We start from the raw sequence: 15,482 nt of genomic DNA on the forward strand, positions 1-15,482 counted from the left end.
GTCAATTAGCCAGGAACCTTGCCTCGATTTCAAGCCTTTTAAAATTGCCCGCCCGCAAATCGGCAAAGGCCGCCAAGCTGCTCCTCCTTCTCCTCCTTTGGCCCAACTGCTACTCCTGCTCCCGTCTTTAAATGAACTCATTAAAGTTAATGAATAACGAGGAAAGCCGTGGCGGCTCCAGGGTGGCATTTGATGGGCTTAGAGCGGGCGGGTTGGCGGCCTCCCGAATCTCCTCTGACTTTCGGCTCAAATCTAATCAAACTGCGGCTGTGGCCTGCTGCTCCCAGGGCATGTGCCCGCCCCAAAAATCAGACTCTGTTGCTGTTCACGTTGCCGGCACGAAGGAAGCCTTTGTCAACCGTTTAGAAGAGCCTTCCCCAGGTGCGAGCAGGTGTAAGATTCGACCACAGGCTGTAAGAGGGTGGCGGAGGGGGGACACATTGCGACAGAGGTTAAGGAAGCCGCAAAAGTTGAGCCCACGCGCCGTCTGCCTACAATGGCGGCGGCGGCGGCTCGGCGGCTCGGCGGTAACGGCCTGAAGTTCATCAATAGTCGGGGCACGCCCCAGTGGCAGGGGCAGCAGGGGGTTTGTTCAATTATGCAGAGTGTGCCGTCAGCTATTTGCAAAGGGTTGGCCAACTGGCACGTTCGGCCACGGCTCGACATTTGCTACCCTCGACCAAAACGTGGGCACTGCAACCCAGAGGGGGCGCCTTTCCTCATTTGAAGGGAATTTATTATCACGAAGCGACTTTTTAATCTCGGGAATTGTTCGCACCATAAGTATTCTCGTCGCTCTGTGGGTGCATGGCTTGTGGCATTGAAATGGAATTGCAGCAGCCACAAAGCGCACCGCTCCCGCCTCCTGCTTTTATTTCGAAATGCAAAGGCAAAAGGCTCACAGCCCCAGCCCCAGCCCCAGGCGCAGCTTCAGCTTTAGCTTCAGTCTCAAATCTTTTGCAAGGCAACAGTCTATGCCGAAAGTATTTACACCGCAACGCGTAAGCAATTTCCACTGAGATGCCTCAAGCATTGCGAGTCCAAAGCCGAAACCGAAAGCGAGTCAAGGCAGCGCCCGCCCCACACACAAAAGCCGCCGACGAGGTCAAGAGTGGGCCTCAGATCCTCACGGAGGAGGAGGAGGCGCTGCGGTCCACAAGGCACATGCAAAGAGTCCAAATGAAAAGCAGATCCAGAGGGACAATTAGGACACACCCAGAGGGATCGCTCTGCTCCTCCTGCGGGACAATTTCAATCGAAAATATTTGCACTAATTTGCAATTAGTGACATTTGCTGCCTCCCCTGTTTCTGTTTCTGTTTCTGTTTCTGATTCTGTTATTGAAATTCATTTCGAAAAACGAATCAAAAGTTGCCCCAGAAGCCTCCTCAGGATTAATCATACGCACCGTTACACATTTTGACAGACAACAAAAGTTCGCAAGTTGCGAAAGGCGGCGGCCATCCGCCGCTCGTTTTGATTACGGTTCATGTGCATACATATAAACGTTTATATGTCTTCTGTTTCTGTATCTATTCCCATGTATCTGGGAGGTTTTTTTGGTAGGGAGACAGCCGCCAGAGGCCACAGGCCACAGGCCATTGACCAAAATCAATTCCCTCTTGCTGCCTGTATTGCCTGGAACGACGTACAACATTGGAAGTCGCTTTGAAATTTGTAGTTGCCATTGACAATGGCTGGCGGCAGTTACCCGTTGCAGCAAATTGCAGCTGCGAGAGTCAATGACCGACGTGGCCCACGCCCCACGCCCCACGAAACGAAGGGGAAGTCCTTCGCCTTGCTGTTGCTGTCGTCACACCCACACACAAGACAGGCCAGGCCAGGCCAGGCCAGGCGTAGGCTAGAGCCACAGGCAGAGCTCAGCCAATGCTCTTTGACTGCACACTCAAGCAGAAACTTGTCAATTTCTACCCAACCCCACCCAACCCACGCCCACCCATCCATTCATCGACGGAGCCATCTAGCCGCACGCCTCGCCTCTCGTCTTGCGCTTTTTATAGTTGTCTTGTTCCTCTCACTGTGGAATCGTGGGGAAGCAGAGCAGGAGAACACGGCCAGCGTGGCGCAACATCGAATAAAATGAAAGGGCGACGGGCGGGGGCAGAGAACAAAAAACGTATCAAAAACCGAACATTGAAGTCTCTTTGCCAGGAAAAAACTGCATAAACATCCATCATCCATCATCCGTTACCAGTTCCATTTCCATTGCTGGTTTCGTTTGTGGTGTCCGATTAGCCTGCCAATCGAATAATCGTATAATCCAGGAGCATTCACTTTTATTTATTTGTTCTCCACTGCTCCTCCTGCCCGCTCGCTTGAGTGCCACAATAAAAAAAGGGTAGCAAATAAGGGGAAAAAATAAATATAAAAATCGATGGAAGCTGGCAACGCTTAAGAAGTTGCGGGCCGAGGAGTCCCATCCCTCTGAAGCGGATTAGCCAACGGCTTGCAAAATCAATTTCCGTTTAGAGTTAGTCCCTGGAGTGTGGGGGAGGGAAGTGGAGCCAGGAGCCTGGAGCCTGAGGACTGCGTCAAGGAGGATGAGCAATTACTTTGAGTGCCACAACTATGGGATATGCCATGAGCGAATCATTGAATCATCGGGGCAGCTCGCTCTAGTCTGTCCATGGGAGAGGAGTATGCAATTATCTGCACGCTCCACCGCTGATTGTGGGGGCATGGTCGGGGCTTACTAACTGTTGCACTGATGACCATCCTCCTGGAATTTCCCCATTGCCCAGTACCCATTTCGACTGTGTAAATTGGCTTGATTGGCGCTATTAAAATAATTAGCCTCAGCTCCAACGATAATGCTGCCGCAGTGCGCAACTCCCTTGCCAGTTGCCACTCCCCGCCCCACTGCTGATATGCGATATCCACATCCTGGACTGGAGTGGAGCGGACTGGAGTGGACTGGAGTGGAGTGCAGAACTGTTCCTACAGCAATTGAAGGCGCAGTGCGCAAATCAAATAATTGCGCAATTATTTGGGGCGAATCGTATCTGGGCACCTGGCAAATGCAGCAGCTCCTGCTCCCAATTATCCCCGAGGGCTGCGCATTACAAATGCCATAAATTTGTAAACAGAAACTACTTTTGATGGACTACTTGGGTAATGTTAGGCCAGGCAGACAGGCAGCCAGGCAGGCGTTACGACTAATCGATCGTCGCTCTCTGATTGGGATATTCAGCCGGAGGCAGTTCAAATCCATTCTTATTCGCATGCAATGTGGTGTCAGGCCCTCCACGTCTCCAGTTTTTTATGGAAAACTTTGCATATATTTGTTTGATGTCCATCAGGCAGTGACAAAGAAGCAAGTGCCATGGGGAATGGTGCGTGACTTCGAGAGCCGAGAGGCAAATGGACGTACATGTCCTTGCACTGCATTTGGACACTCAAGCAAACTTCGAGACGAAGTGCAGAATTGGGAATTGGAAAATGTTCCAACAACAACAACAACAACAACAACAGACCATGGGCCATGGGCCAAGACTAGTCAGTGAGCAAAAGGCAATCGAATGAGGGGAGTCAGCTGAGTCGCTTCTGCTCGTACTTGAGCGTGTTGTGTTTGTGTGTGTGTGTGTGTGTGTGTGTGTGTGTGTGCGTGTACACATAATACAATTAAATAGCTAGAGCCACACAGCACTCACGAGGAGGGATGGGAGAAGGGAGAAGTTCCTGCGCGTTAAGGGTATTCGAGTGTTCGTTGTTTCTGCGCGTTTGTTTGGCTTGGGGTGGGCAGAGTGGGCGCAAACAATAAGCATAAAGTGCACAAACACACACACACACACGCACACCACTGTCAAGTTCGATTGTGTGTGTGTGTGTGTGCGTGTGTTTACCAGCAACTGGCTTATCAATTTCCCTGTGCTCCTCCTCGTCGTTCTGCCTTACCTTTTCCTGTGTGTGTTTATTTGCCTGCTGGCGGCAGCCATAATCAGTCAATGCCGAGGCTGAAGAGGCTCGTCTTCGCACCCCTCCCCCCCAGCCGCCAAAAATAAGGAATGCCCCAAACGGTGACAGGGGCAGGGGCAGGGGCAGGCGTGTGAGAGAGGAATGCTGAGGAGTTTCTGCGGAAAGCCTGATAAAAGTTTTTGAGCGCTCTCGAGTGTCGCCTCAGTGCCAGCTAATTTATGGACGCTTCAGCCTAAGAGGCGTGCATTACCATGCCCACTCCCACTCCCACTCCCCACCAACCAAGGGAGGATGCCACACATACACACACGTATCTGTGTGTACATCTGTGCATAAAATGTGTACTGTATCGCTTCCAATTCAATTCGCTTGCCCGCACTCGTGCGACTCGTTATACATGACGAATTTTGATGGCCAAATAATTTCTGGGGCGGGTTCTCTCTTTTCTCTCTTTTCTCTCTTTTCTCTCTTTTCTGTCGTTTTTCTCTTTTGTTGATTTCATGGCCGCATCGGCTTTGGGGGGCTTTGTCTCTGATATCGCGGATTCAGGGGGATTAGTGTGGCAGTGGGGCGGTGTGGCGGTGCGGGGGCGTGGTTCAGCTATCAAAATCATTTGTTTGCTAATTAAAATACATTTGCCGCCGCGTTGCGTGCTGCTGAGCAATTAACTCGCTCACTCATTCATGCCACTGCCACTGCCACTGCCACTGTGGCTGCCGCCTCTTTCTCTGCTCTGGGTTTTATGTAGCATACTTTTGAGCGTGCGGCAGGTGGCGGTGGCAGCTGAAACAATAAACCTCTCGTTTCGTATCTATTTACTGACTTTCAGATACCATCGAGGCGACAATTGCGATTATGTTTGCTGCTAGGCAACAAATCAATCAGCCGAATGGGCAGACACCCTAAACGAATGCAGAATTTTGAGATTTATTGGCAGAGAGTTAATCTGCAAATTGCAGTTTCTGGGATCTCTGATGAACAGGAGAAGCAGCCAAGCGGATGTCCATTGGCTGCAGGCTGGCCACAAGTAATTCAATTAGACAGCTCTGCTCCTTGTGGAAACGTTTGGAAACAAAGGAAGATGAAAGCCCAAAATGCTGTCAATATATTTGATTTGCCCTCGAAGAGTGCAGCACATGGAGCTGGAGAGAGAGAGTATGAGTTGACCTCGCAACTGCTGGCAAATGTTTCAATGTTCAACTTCGCATCTATTACGCACAAATAATTGGATGTTGCACGTTGCACGTTGCACACAGGCGACGACAGTCCAAGGCCACTCACTGCGAGCTTCGAATGGCAATCCACGAACACATTTCATGTGTAAATAGCAGCAGCACACTCTCTGTGCTTTGCATAGATTGCACTTTAATTAAATCGAATACGAAACAGTCTCTGTCTCCCCCTGCAGCTCCGTCTCCCTGCCAGCCAATTCAATGCCTGCCCGGCCACATTTCGGTGTCCTATTTGCGGAGGTGGTCAAGCTCGAGGGCATGTTGAATGCTGGCTGGCAATCAGCACAAGGGATACAACTCCATACTGTGAGGCCGAAGAGGCGTTTAGTTTTCCGTTTGCTTAATTAGGAAAGTTCCGAAAGACGACACCAAGCCGGAGCTGGAGGCTTTTAGGTGGCAGCTGCAAGCGTGCGGAGGACCTCGAGACACAAACTAAAGTTGTTGCCTGTCGCTTCTGCTTGTCACTTGCTAAACGTTGTTGTATCGCTCTCTCGCTCTCTCGCTCTCTCCCTCTTTGTTGTACCACGTCCTTGTGCTCCTGTGCGCTGTTCCGCTTCGATGAGCGTAAGGGAAATCAGTATTAATTACTTGACTCCTTGTTGGTTGCACGGGATACAAGGCAGACACATGGTTGGAGGTGTCTGCAAGTCTCTGTTCGCCGTCCTGTGTCTGGCCTCCCATTACCCAACCTCTCGCCTCAGCCCACACTCGCCTCGTTCGAGTAATGAGCCAGCCAGCTCAGATGGAAAGTGATTTATGCAGCAGCCCCCAAAGCAGACAAGCAGAAGAAGTAATAAAGTAATGAAGATCATGGACCATTTCAGTAATGGCCAAATCAGTTGCACAGTTTCGCGGCTAAGACTCCAATCAAAGGGAAAAGACACGGACAGATGGAGCACACAGCGAACTTGTTTCAAACAAATCGCTTCGAAAATGAACCACTGCCACTTGCAATTGCAATTCCAATTCCACTTTGAGTCAGCAGTTAGCAGTTAGCAAGTAGAGTTCCGCCTCTCTTTGATAACTTTCCCCACTGGTTGGCTGCTGGATCTGTCGCCTAATGACCGAGCAAAACAGAGAACAGAGATCTAACAGCGCCCAGTGGGCTGTGATTGATGCAGAAAGTTGTGTGCTGCCTCTTGATTCTTGCGGCGTGGCTGTTGGGTTTTGCTTGGATGATGAGTGAAGTTGTAGCCAATTGAAGGCTCCAAAAGTCAGTCCTTAAGCTGCAGGCAACAATGGAGCCAGAGCCAGAGCAGAAGCAGAAGCAAAAGCAAAAGCAAAATCAGCCACAAGCCGCCGCACGCTGTCTATCAACATTTTAAGCTAATTAACACACACACAGACACAGGGGAGAGGTGGCACACAGGGAGAAGGACTGCGGCTGTGGAAAAGCCACATCAAGTGGCGAACGATCTGCGAATGGAATTACAACTTTGCATGCGAAATAATTGACAAACGGATGACGCTAATCCCTGCTCCATGGCTATCAGAGCTAGTTCAACAAGTGGACAACATCGTCAGCCTCTGAAAGGCGAATGAATCAGAGCGGAAACACGCGCTGCACATTGCAGTTGTCAGGGAGCATGGAAGCAAGGGAGCACCGCCCTTGGGGGATGGCAAGTCATTGAGCGGCATAATAGACTCACTCAGCAGTCACTGCCGCACACCAGCTGGGGAGTTGGCGGAGTTGGGGAGTTGGGGAGTTGGCTCGCCCAGAAATGTTCGCACACATAGAGAAAGCCACTGGGAGCAAGGAGCTACTCCATGCCGCTCCCCGCCCAACCGAACTCTGCCTACCAAATGGCATGTTCAAACAGAATTAGGAGTGAGCCAGCAGCTGCAGTGGCACGTTGCACGTTGTACGTTGCACGGGTCATCAAACCGAGCGGCCGTGCAGCTGGCCCCGCAGGGTGGCGTGAAAGCAAAGATTTTGCTGTTAAAATTCCAAATTTTACTGGAAAATTGAAGGACAGTTGGGGGGCAGGCGGCCTGTGGGCTCCCTGTGGAAAGTAAAGAAAAGAATTAGCAACAATAAATTGACCGGAAGTTGCCGCCCCAAACTGGAGGGGGGGAGGATTCTTCAGCCTCGAAAACGCAGCAAGGCGAAAGACCGGAAGACCAACGGAGAGCCTCTCGTGGAGCGGGCAGGGACAGGGACAGGCGTAGCCCCAAGTGGGCGTGGCATGTTTGTCTGCGGCTGCTTCTGTGGCAGGAGCATGTCTGCGTGTGTGTGCGTGTGTGTGTGTGTGTGCGTGCCTGTGGTACGTGCCCCCAGTGTGTACAGCGAGAGAAAAAGTCTTCAAATTGAAACATTTCCACTGTGGCGCGTGTCTTGCCTTTTTCTCCGAGTGCATTTCAGTCTTTCCGTCTAGATTGGAATTCCTTGAGCAGAGCACAGCGGAACCTGATCCCCCCCCCATGCAGCAGACAGACGTTGCATACAGATTTTCAATTTCCATGTCATGTGGGGCACAAGCGGCGGCCTGGGGAGTGACTGCAGTCTGCCGCTGCCCGGAATCCTTTTTGGCAAATTTCCTTCAACAAAATGTTGCATGCTGAATCCCGAATCGAAGCAAGACAAAGCACAGCAAAAACAAAACACAAACCCAAAGCCAACCCAAACGATTGCACGACAGCCACAGCAGAACAATGAAACGAATGAATGAATGGTTGGAGGGTTGGAGGGTAGGAGGGTTGGAGGGTTGCTTGTTTGGCTGTGAAAAGTTTGAGCCAGACGAATGCTTCAGAGTATTTCAAATGTTTGTCGGGTGCCTGGCCCAACCTCTGTCGCTGTCCATCGATGTGAGGTGCATAACTTGACGAAACTTGCCCCAAACCGCAGACACAACACAGAGCGGCAGGGACGATGTTTTGCATACGAGAATGTAGCTCGGAGTGCAAGCAAAGACGTCAATTGTCTGCTTGAACAACACACAAATACTTGTGCCCTTTACAATGAATACATTGCGATGGGACGCAGATATTTGCTGAGCATTCCCCTCTGGCATGAGGCTCCTGTTCCGTCCAGGGCATTCTTCTGCTTCGGCTGCCTCCCCTCCCAACGCTGTTTTCTGTTTGCTTAACCAACCGTTTCTGCTCATGTCATTCCAGGTGAATACGAAATACAAAATGTCATCCACTGATCTGCGTGCCGGCGGGGCAGCGGCGGATGAGTACCATCTGGCCGCGAGCACCTCGGGCGGTGGTGACGGTGGCGGCGGCGGCAGCGGCGGTGGTGGTGGTGGCGAGAAGCTAAAGGACATGCCAGAGAAGTACGTAATGGCGATTGTCAATTTCCTGGACTGGCACGTCAACTCGACAGCCGACATGGAGCGGCTCAACCTGAAGGCGAGCATCAAGTCGGTTTATTGGCTTTTCCTCATCCAATACGCGGCACTGGCCATCCTCGGCGTGATTCTGAATATCGCAATTATCGTGTACATCATGTACCACCGCCTGTACAAGGATGTGACACACTCGTTCCTGATCAACCTGGCCCTGTGCCACTTCGTCCAGTGCGCCCTGGTCCTGCCCGTCTCGCTGATGGTGATGCTCATCCAGAACTGGATCTTCGGCCAGTTCCTGTGCTTCTTTCTGCCCATGCTACAGGTGAGTCAATGCTTTACTTTTAGGTACCTTTTGCTTTTGCTTTTGCTTTTGCTGAGTGGAAATGGCATCATCCGGTTCCGCTCAATCGAGCAATCTCTGGCCCAGCTCGCTGTCTGTGGCTGCCGCACCTCATTACGGGAACACCCGTCCTGATTGACTGACGGGACACACAAGCGCAGAAATTACAAGCAAATCAAATCATTGTACCTCCGGCTTTCAGGCCACCGCCACAGTCCTTGGCATTGCAGGGGGGAGACAAAATGGATTCGGTGGGCCACATATCTGGCGGCACAGCGATGGGCCCTTCAGTCTGTGGAGCAGACAAATGATTACATTTATAGCCTTGACGCTGCAGGAGATTCTATTGCCCGACAGCGGCACAGGCAGATCCAAATGGTTGCCGTATCAGTTCGGGATATGATTTGATTTGATTGCCATCACAAAAGGGCGACAAATGGCTCACCCACACACAACAGGCAGGCAGACAACAGGCAGGCAGACAGGCAGACAACAGCCAGAGGACACACACAAAGAGTGGCTTAGCCCCCGCCCTGCCTCTGCCAAATGATTGATGGGTGGCAGAGGCTGACAAGTTGCATTAAATGTGTGACTTAAAGCTGGCAAATGCGCGAAAATATCGGCAGCTCCTGTTCTCACGTTTCTCCTCTGTCTCTTGCAGGACATTCCGCTACATGTGGCCATGATATCGCACATTCTGATTGCCTGGGATCGCATGCGCTGGCTCAACGATCCGCTGAAGGGCCGCCTGCCGGGCTTCGTCTGCTGCTGTGCCACCTGGCTGACTGGCATGGTGATTGCCCTGCCCTATCCCATATACACCTTCTACGTGGAGCTGGGGGTGAGTACGGGCGCGGGTGGGCCGCCCCCAGGGCGTTGCTTGATTGAAAATTAAACCTTGCCACGGCAACCGAAGATCAAAGCGAGTGCCCTAGACCATAAAAGCGGCCAAAGACATGTGGGACGAGGCCTGACAACGCTTTTCGATGCCTCAATTCCGAGTTATCGTTCGCTCCGTGAACCAGCTCGAGCCGGCTCTCCGGTGTTCGTTTTTGCTGCATTTTGTTGGTACTTTTAATTGACATTTTTGGCAGACTTCATGTGGAAGAATCTCGCATGTCCCACGGCTGTGCTTAGTCCAACAGAATTTGCCTGCAATTTGCTGGGAGACTGGGAGTCTGGGGCTCAATTTCAAACTCGTTAACATCGCCCTGTCAACGTTGTCTGCCTGTCGGCCTGCATTTTGTTGCCAAAATATTTTGCTACATTGCCCTTCTTGGCTCTGGCTCTGGCTCTGGCTCTGGCTCTGCCTGTGGCTGTGCCTGTGCCTGTGTCTGCCTCAAAGTGCGCCCACAACAGCAACAAGCAACAAGAGGCATAAATATTTATGGCCCATAAAGTGTTGCAACTTTTTGATACACTTACTCGCTCTCTCCACGTCTGCCTGTGTGTGCTGTGGCTGGGGCAGAGTCTGGCATTGTGTCAAGTCATCACTGGGGCCTTGCTTCCCTCCCCCTCCTTCCTCCTGCCCCTTGGCTCTTGCATATTTTATACCATCTGTGGGAGCGGCGTCCAAACATGAGACTTGATGAAGATCAGACAGTCCCCAAATGGAGATCACACATCGTCAGCGGTCTTTCTGCGGGAAGGTTGACTGAACCCTTGGCAAATCATTTTGTATAATTTTTGTGGCAATTCATTGAACGCCGAAGCCCATACAAACTGTCGGGCAACAAGTGGGGCCACCAGGCAGAGCGCTGATGATGATGCTGATGGTGCATGGACACCCCACCCTTCGCCACCCAAGAGATTGGTTGCCGCCTGGCAGCCTGGCAGCCTGGCACCCTGGTAACAGGCGCACTCGCCTGTCAATAATTTCATTAATTCAATATTTGCGTATAATTTGATGGCTCCACTCCAAGGCTCAGCAAGGAGCTGCCGGGGGGAGGGCTTATTATCTCTGTTTCGGGGCATGAAGGTCTCCCGCTTGTGGCAATTTATGAATATTTTAGCATTATATTACGGACACACCCAACGGACAGGAGCGGCGAGTGGCGAGTGGCGGGGGAGAGGGGAGCATGTGCATATGCGACGTTGTTCCTCGTACTTTATAAACAATTCCATGTGGACTCTGATTGCCAATTCGCAATTTGGCAGGCAGTTCCACAAGAGAGAGAGAGGGGGAGAGGGAGAGGGAGAGCCAGGGATCTCAGGAAACGATTCTCCATTTAATAAGGAAAAGTTTGCCATACTTTGGCCTCCGTCTCCCTCCCTTCGGCTCCCTGTTTACGGCCAAAAGTCAAACACTAAAATGAATTGCTTCATATATGTGGGTCCAGTCCAGTCCCGACCTGACCTGGCCTGTCCCGTCCGCTCCGATTCGGCTGGGCTTTGGGCTCTGGTATTTCCAGGTAACAATCGTGGAGGCTGCCATAACTGGCCAACGAAACTTTGCTGTTTGTTTTCGTGTTTGGCCTGGAAAAGTGTCAGAAACTTTGCCACAAAACAAATTGCAAATTTTCCATATTTTCCACGTGGCGTCCCGCTCTGCCCCCGTGGCGGCCCCCGTGGCACCTGCAGCCGGACGAGGCCTCGGCTTCCCTTTGTGTGGCGGGCAAATTGATTTTTTAAGTTGTCCCCAAACAAATCAGAGTGGAAGACAAATAAAATCCCTCTACCTTCATCAAGCAGAGCCGCTCGTCCGTCGCCGCCCTAATCAAATGGAAGTCTTCCGAATGGCTCTCAAGTGGTACGCAGCCCTGCCCCGAGTGCTGTCCACAAGCTGCCTTGGCCATCGATCGTCTGACAAATTATTTTTGCCACTCAAGGGTCCAAGGATCTGCCCCACACGGCATGCAGATCGAATCCTGAGCCCTTGGAGCGGAGACTGAGGCAAGACTCACTCGAAGCACCATCAATGGAGCTGAAATATTTTGATGTTTGCTGCTCAGCTGTGCCGCCTTCCCCCCTCTCATCCCTGCCACGGCTGCTGTTGCGGATATCCGCTTGCCGGCGTTGACTCTGCAACGCGGCTTCCTCTAATCTCCAGCTCCAGCTCCATCTCCCGCCTTGCACTCTCCTGCCCATTGCTGTGGCTGTGGCTTCTGTGATGGAAAGAACAGGAAAATTCAGAGCTAACATTAACCAGCGCAGGGCAGAGTTGTGGCCCCACGTTTGAGACAAGCTCCAATGCGGCTCCTGCCGCTCGCACAGGAGGTGGGCAGCTTCTCCCGAATATCTTTGCATGTGTCAAAGGTGGATCTTTCCTTGCAATGAATCCATATCGGTATTGTGGCAGCTGGCGGCCAGAGCATACACAGGTTGCTTTTGCTTTTGCTGTTGCTGTTGCTGTCGGGGCTCGAGGAAAAAGAAACTTTAAATACAATCCACTGGCCCCATTTGCCTGGGCTTTGGGCTCGTTGTAACAATTTGTAAGAGCTACACATGCAGCAGCAGGAGGGAGGGTTGGGTTGGGTGCATAAATGAGACTTCCGCCTTAACCGGAAATCAAAGGGCTCGCTGGGGTCTGGCGACGGCTCTCCGGTTCACCTCGGGCACGGGCCATTCGTGTGGTTGCTCGTTGCCTGTCCTGTCCTGTCCCGCCATGTCCTGCATGCTTCTCCCCTTTCCCTGCTTTTCCTTTGGCCTTTTGCCTTTTGCCTTCATCTTCATCATCATAAATGTAACTCAGTTAGCAGCCAGCTGGCCTCCCTCGCCGGGGGATGTGTGTGGACTTATTAAATTGCCATTTACCAGGACACAACGAGCCATGCAAATTGCTACATTGTCAAAGAGAATTAGCTGATGTGTTCCAAGGGGTCGGAGAGGGGAGTGGCAGTGTCGTTTCAGCGGAAATGGCCAGCTGCAGCTCCCCCTCCGGCTGCAGAACTGATCAGGCAAATGGATGCGGAATGGCGCAGCATCAATCAAGCAATCAATCATTCAATCAGGCAGCAGAGCAAGATGCTGCAGCAGTCCCAAGCAGTCTCCAAGGAGTTCTGCTCCCATCCGCCCTCCAGCTGCCACATGATTGGCATTTGCAGTAATTGAAATGAAGGAATTTTCCACTTTCCACTTTCCACACCAATTTCCCCACTCAAGCAGCACCAGCTGGACACGTGCAACATGTTTGGGGCATAAACTCTTCTAATTGTGAAAGTCGCGAGAGTTTCCCCAGCCAGGGGGGAGACTGCAAGTCCCCACACAGGAGGGACTTCATTTTGATTTTGATTTTGTTTAACACAAAGTTTAATGGCCTCTAATGATGTTGCTGCCCCCCGCTCTGCTCTGTTGCAGAATGGCGTGGCAATGGCCAGCGAAATGGTGGCAAGACGATTCCGCTGCGGGGCAACCTTCAGCTTCAGCTCCAGCTTCAGATTTGATGCGTGCCGCAATCAATTTTTATGTGGCAGCAGGAGGAAGCAACAGCTGGCGAGGCAGCTAATGACATTAATAATGGGGCGTTGGGGGGGCATGGGTGTGGCAGTGGCAGTGCCACAGCCAAAAGGAGATCCCAATGCATCGGGGGTTAGTTTCCCCTTGCTGTAGCTTTGTTTTTCCAGGCATTTCCTTTGTTTTCCTTGGCGCTCGCTTGAGCTCATCGGAAGCTCAAGAGTTCAATCGGTGGCGCAATGCTCGGCTGTGGCGGGAGTGGCACGAATTCCGGGTAAACGTTTTACATATTGTAAAATAACAATATCACCAAATTCGTGGAAAGTAGCACACGGCAGGGGGACAGGGGGACGGAGGGACTGAGGGGCAGGCAGCGCGGCTCCTTGGCTCCTGCTCAAAAGAGGTTGTCAAATTGTTGGCTGCCGTGAAATGGCAGCTCAAATTTCGTTATAATATTTATGCGCTTCGCATCGCTCTCTCCCTGTCTCTCCCTGTCTCTCCCTGTCTCTCCCTGCCTCTCGCTCTTACTGGAAGTGGGAGCGTGGGCTGAGTGGTTGGGTGATTCGGCGGCTGAGTGGTTCGCTGATTGGGTGTGCCGTGTGGGTGGCTGCTCCAAGTGCTCCATGTGCGACGCTCTTTAAAGCCGAATATTTCCCTCTAGCTCTTTGAATTGTCATGCGGGGTCTGCCCCGCTGCCCTGCAGGCCAAAGGGTTTCACATTTTGAGCATTGAAGAAGAGTTTTCCCCACAATTATCGATCTGCAAGGGTATCAATGGCTTCGTGCTCATTAAGCTGCCGTTTATTGTGTCTGCATTTGGTTCGGTTGTTCTGCTGTAAGCAGCTTACAGCTCTAACTCACTTGTTGTCCGGGGTCCGGGCTCCGGGGTCCGGGGTCCGAGACGAGCGAACAAAGGCAGCAAAGGACTCAAAGCAGGCCCCCATGCCCGATGTATTCGTGCCACTGATGAGGGATTGCCGCATGTGCGAGGCGAAGCCTATTAGACATTGCCATTCGCCAAAGGAAGCCTCAGTTTGGGTCCGGCCAGCACCTGCAGGCAATTCCAATTTCCATTTCCCGTCCGTGGCCAAAAAAACAAAACTTCCAAGTGGCAAAAAAACACTCTCCAAGCGAAGATTAGGTTTACTTTGCTTTGGGTCTTGTGCCCAGTCCGAATATGTCTGTCTGTCTGCCTGTGCGAAGAGTCCTCCCACCGCAGTGCCAGCTGGCTGTGGATTCTGCTGCAGATCGGAGCACAGATTTCGCTTTTTCTTGCCGTTCCAGCGGCAGTTTCCGCTCCGTTTGCCTGTCGCCTGTCGCCTGTCGAGTGGCGGCACCAAAAAGCGTGAAAAGAGTCATGAAAAATCCAAACCAAAGCCGACGACTGTCCACTCTCTCCCCCTCTCCCTCTCTCTCTGTATCCTTTCTCTGTCTGTGTGTGTGTGTGTGTTTCTTGTGCACTTTACGACTTTAATTATGTAAGTACATAATTGTGTTATTATCGTAAGCTCACAGGGCGCAACACATGCCGTCTGGGTTCGGGGTCCTGCCAGCCACAGCTGGGTCCCGACCCCTGCCCTGGGTGGGTGTGTCTTTGTGTGTGTTTGCTGTGCACCCAGCCTCGTCGCTGGCTGTCCGCTTGGCAAGCATTTTACGGCCATTAAGTCCGGCAGTGTCTTTTTCGGTAATGCCACCGCCGTCCACCGTTATGCGGCAGACACTTGCCACCAGCCACCAGCCACCAGCCTCTGGCCCACGTCCTTGTCGGGTGCTTTTTTCGGTGGCTGCGAGACCAGGCCTAACCTTTGGGCCGCTCCTTCTGCTGTTTACATTAGACTCTCTGGACCAGAGCGTGGCCTCCCATCCAACTCCGGCGCCTGCTCCTCCTGCTCCTCCTTCTGCTTTGCTTTCATTGTTTTCCTATTGTTTAAATTACCAAAAATTTCGCTTTTAATTATGCATTGGCAACATTTGGCCTTGCTGCTGTTGTTTTTGCCCGCCCTTCGACCTTTGCTTTGTCTGTTGTCCCATTAGAAGCGATTTCTGGCCCGAACAAAATGTGTAAGACTCGCGATTATTATTGGTAACCAGAGGTCGTCCCCCTCTTTGTAGCGCCCTCCATGACTTGTTCTCCGTTTTGCTTTTTCGTTAAATATTTTCTTTTAATTAGAGCGTGTGTGCAGGGCGGAGGGGGGGGGGGACTGGTGGGGGTTTCAATTCAATTGTCGCTGTTTGATAACTAACACAAAAAAATATGCAAATAATGCCCGAAACATCTGAAGCTCTCCCTCTCC

The 15,482-nt window shown here is 51.8% G+C and overlaps 1 protein-coding gene across 1 annotated transcript in view; it reads left to right on the top strand.

The window, feature by feature from the left end:
• Nucleotides 1-15,482, top strand: part of LOC117903570 — a 47,828-nt gene that overhangs the window by 26,975 nt on the left and 5,371 nt on the right. Inside the window, exons 13-14 of the mRNA XM_034815777.1 lie at nucleotides 8,282-8,779; nucleotides 9,459-9,638. Of these exons, the coding sequence (XP_034671668.1) occupies nucleotides 8,282-8,779; nucleotides 9,459-9,638 (678 nt within the window). The remainder of the gene's footprint in view (nucleotides 1-8,281; nucleotides 8,780-9,458; nucleotides 9,639-15,482) is intronic.

This window comes from Drosophila subobscura, chromosome A (assembly GCF_008121235.1).
Source record: "Drosophila subobscura isolate 14011-0131.10 chromosome A, UCBerk_Dsub_1.0, whole genome shotgun sequence".
NCBI classification, from domain to species: Eukaryota; Metazoa; Arthropoda; class Insecta; order Diptera; family Drosophilidae; genus Drosophila; species Drosophila subobscura.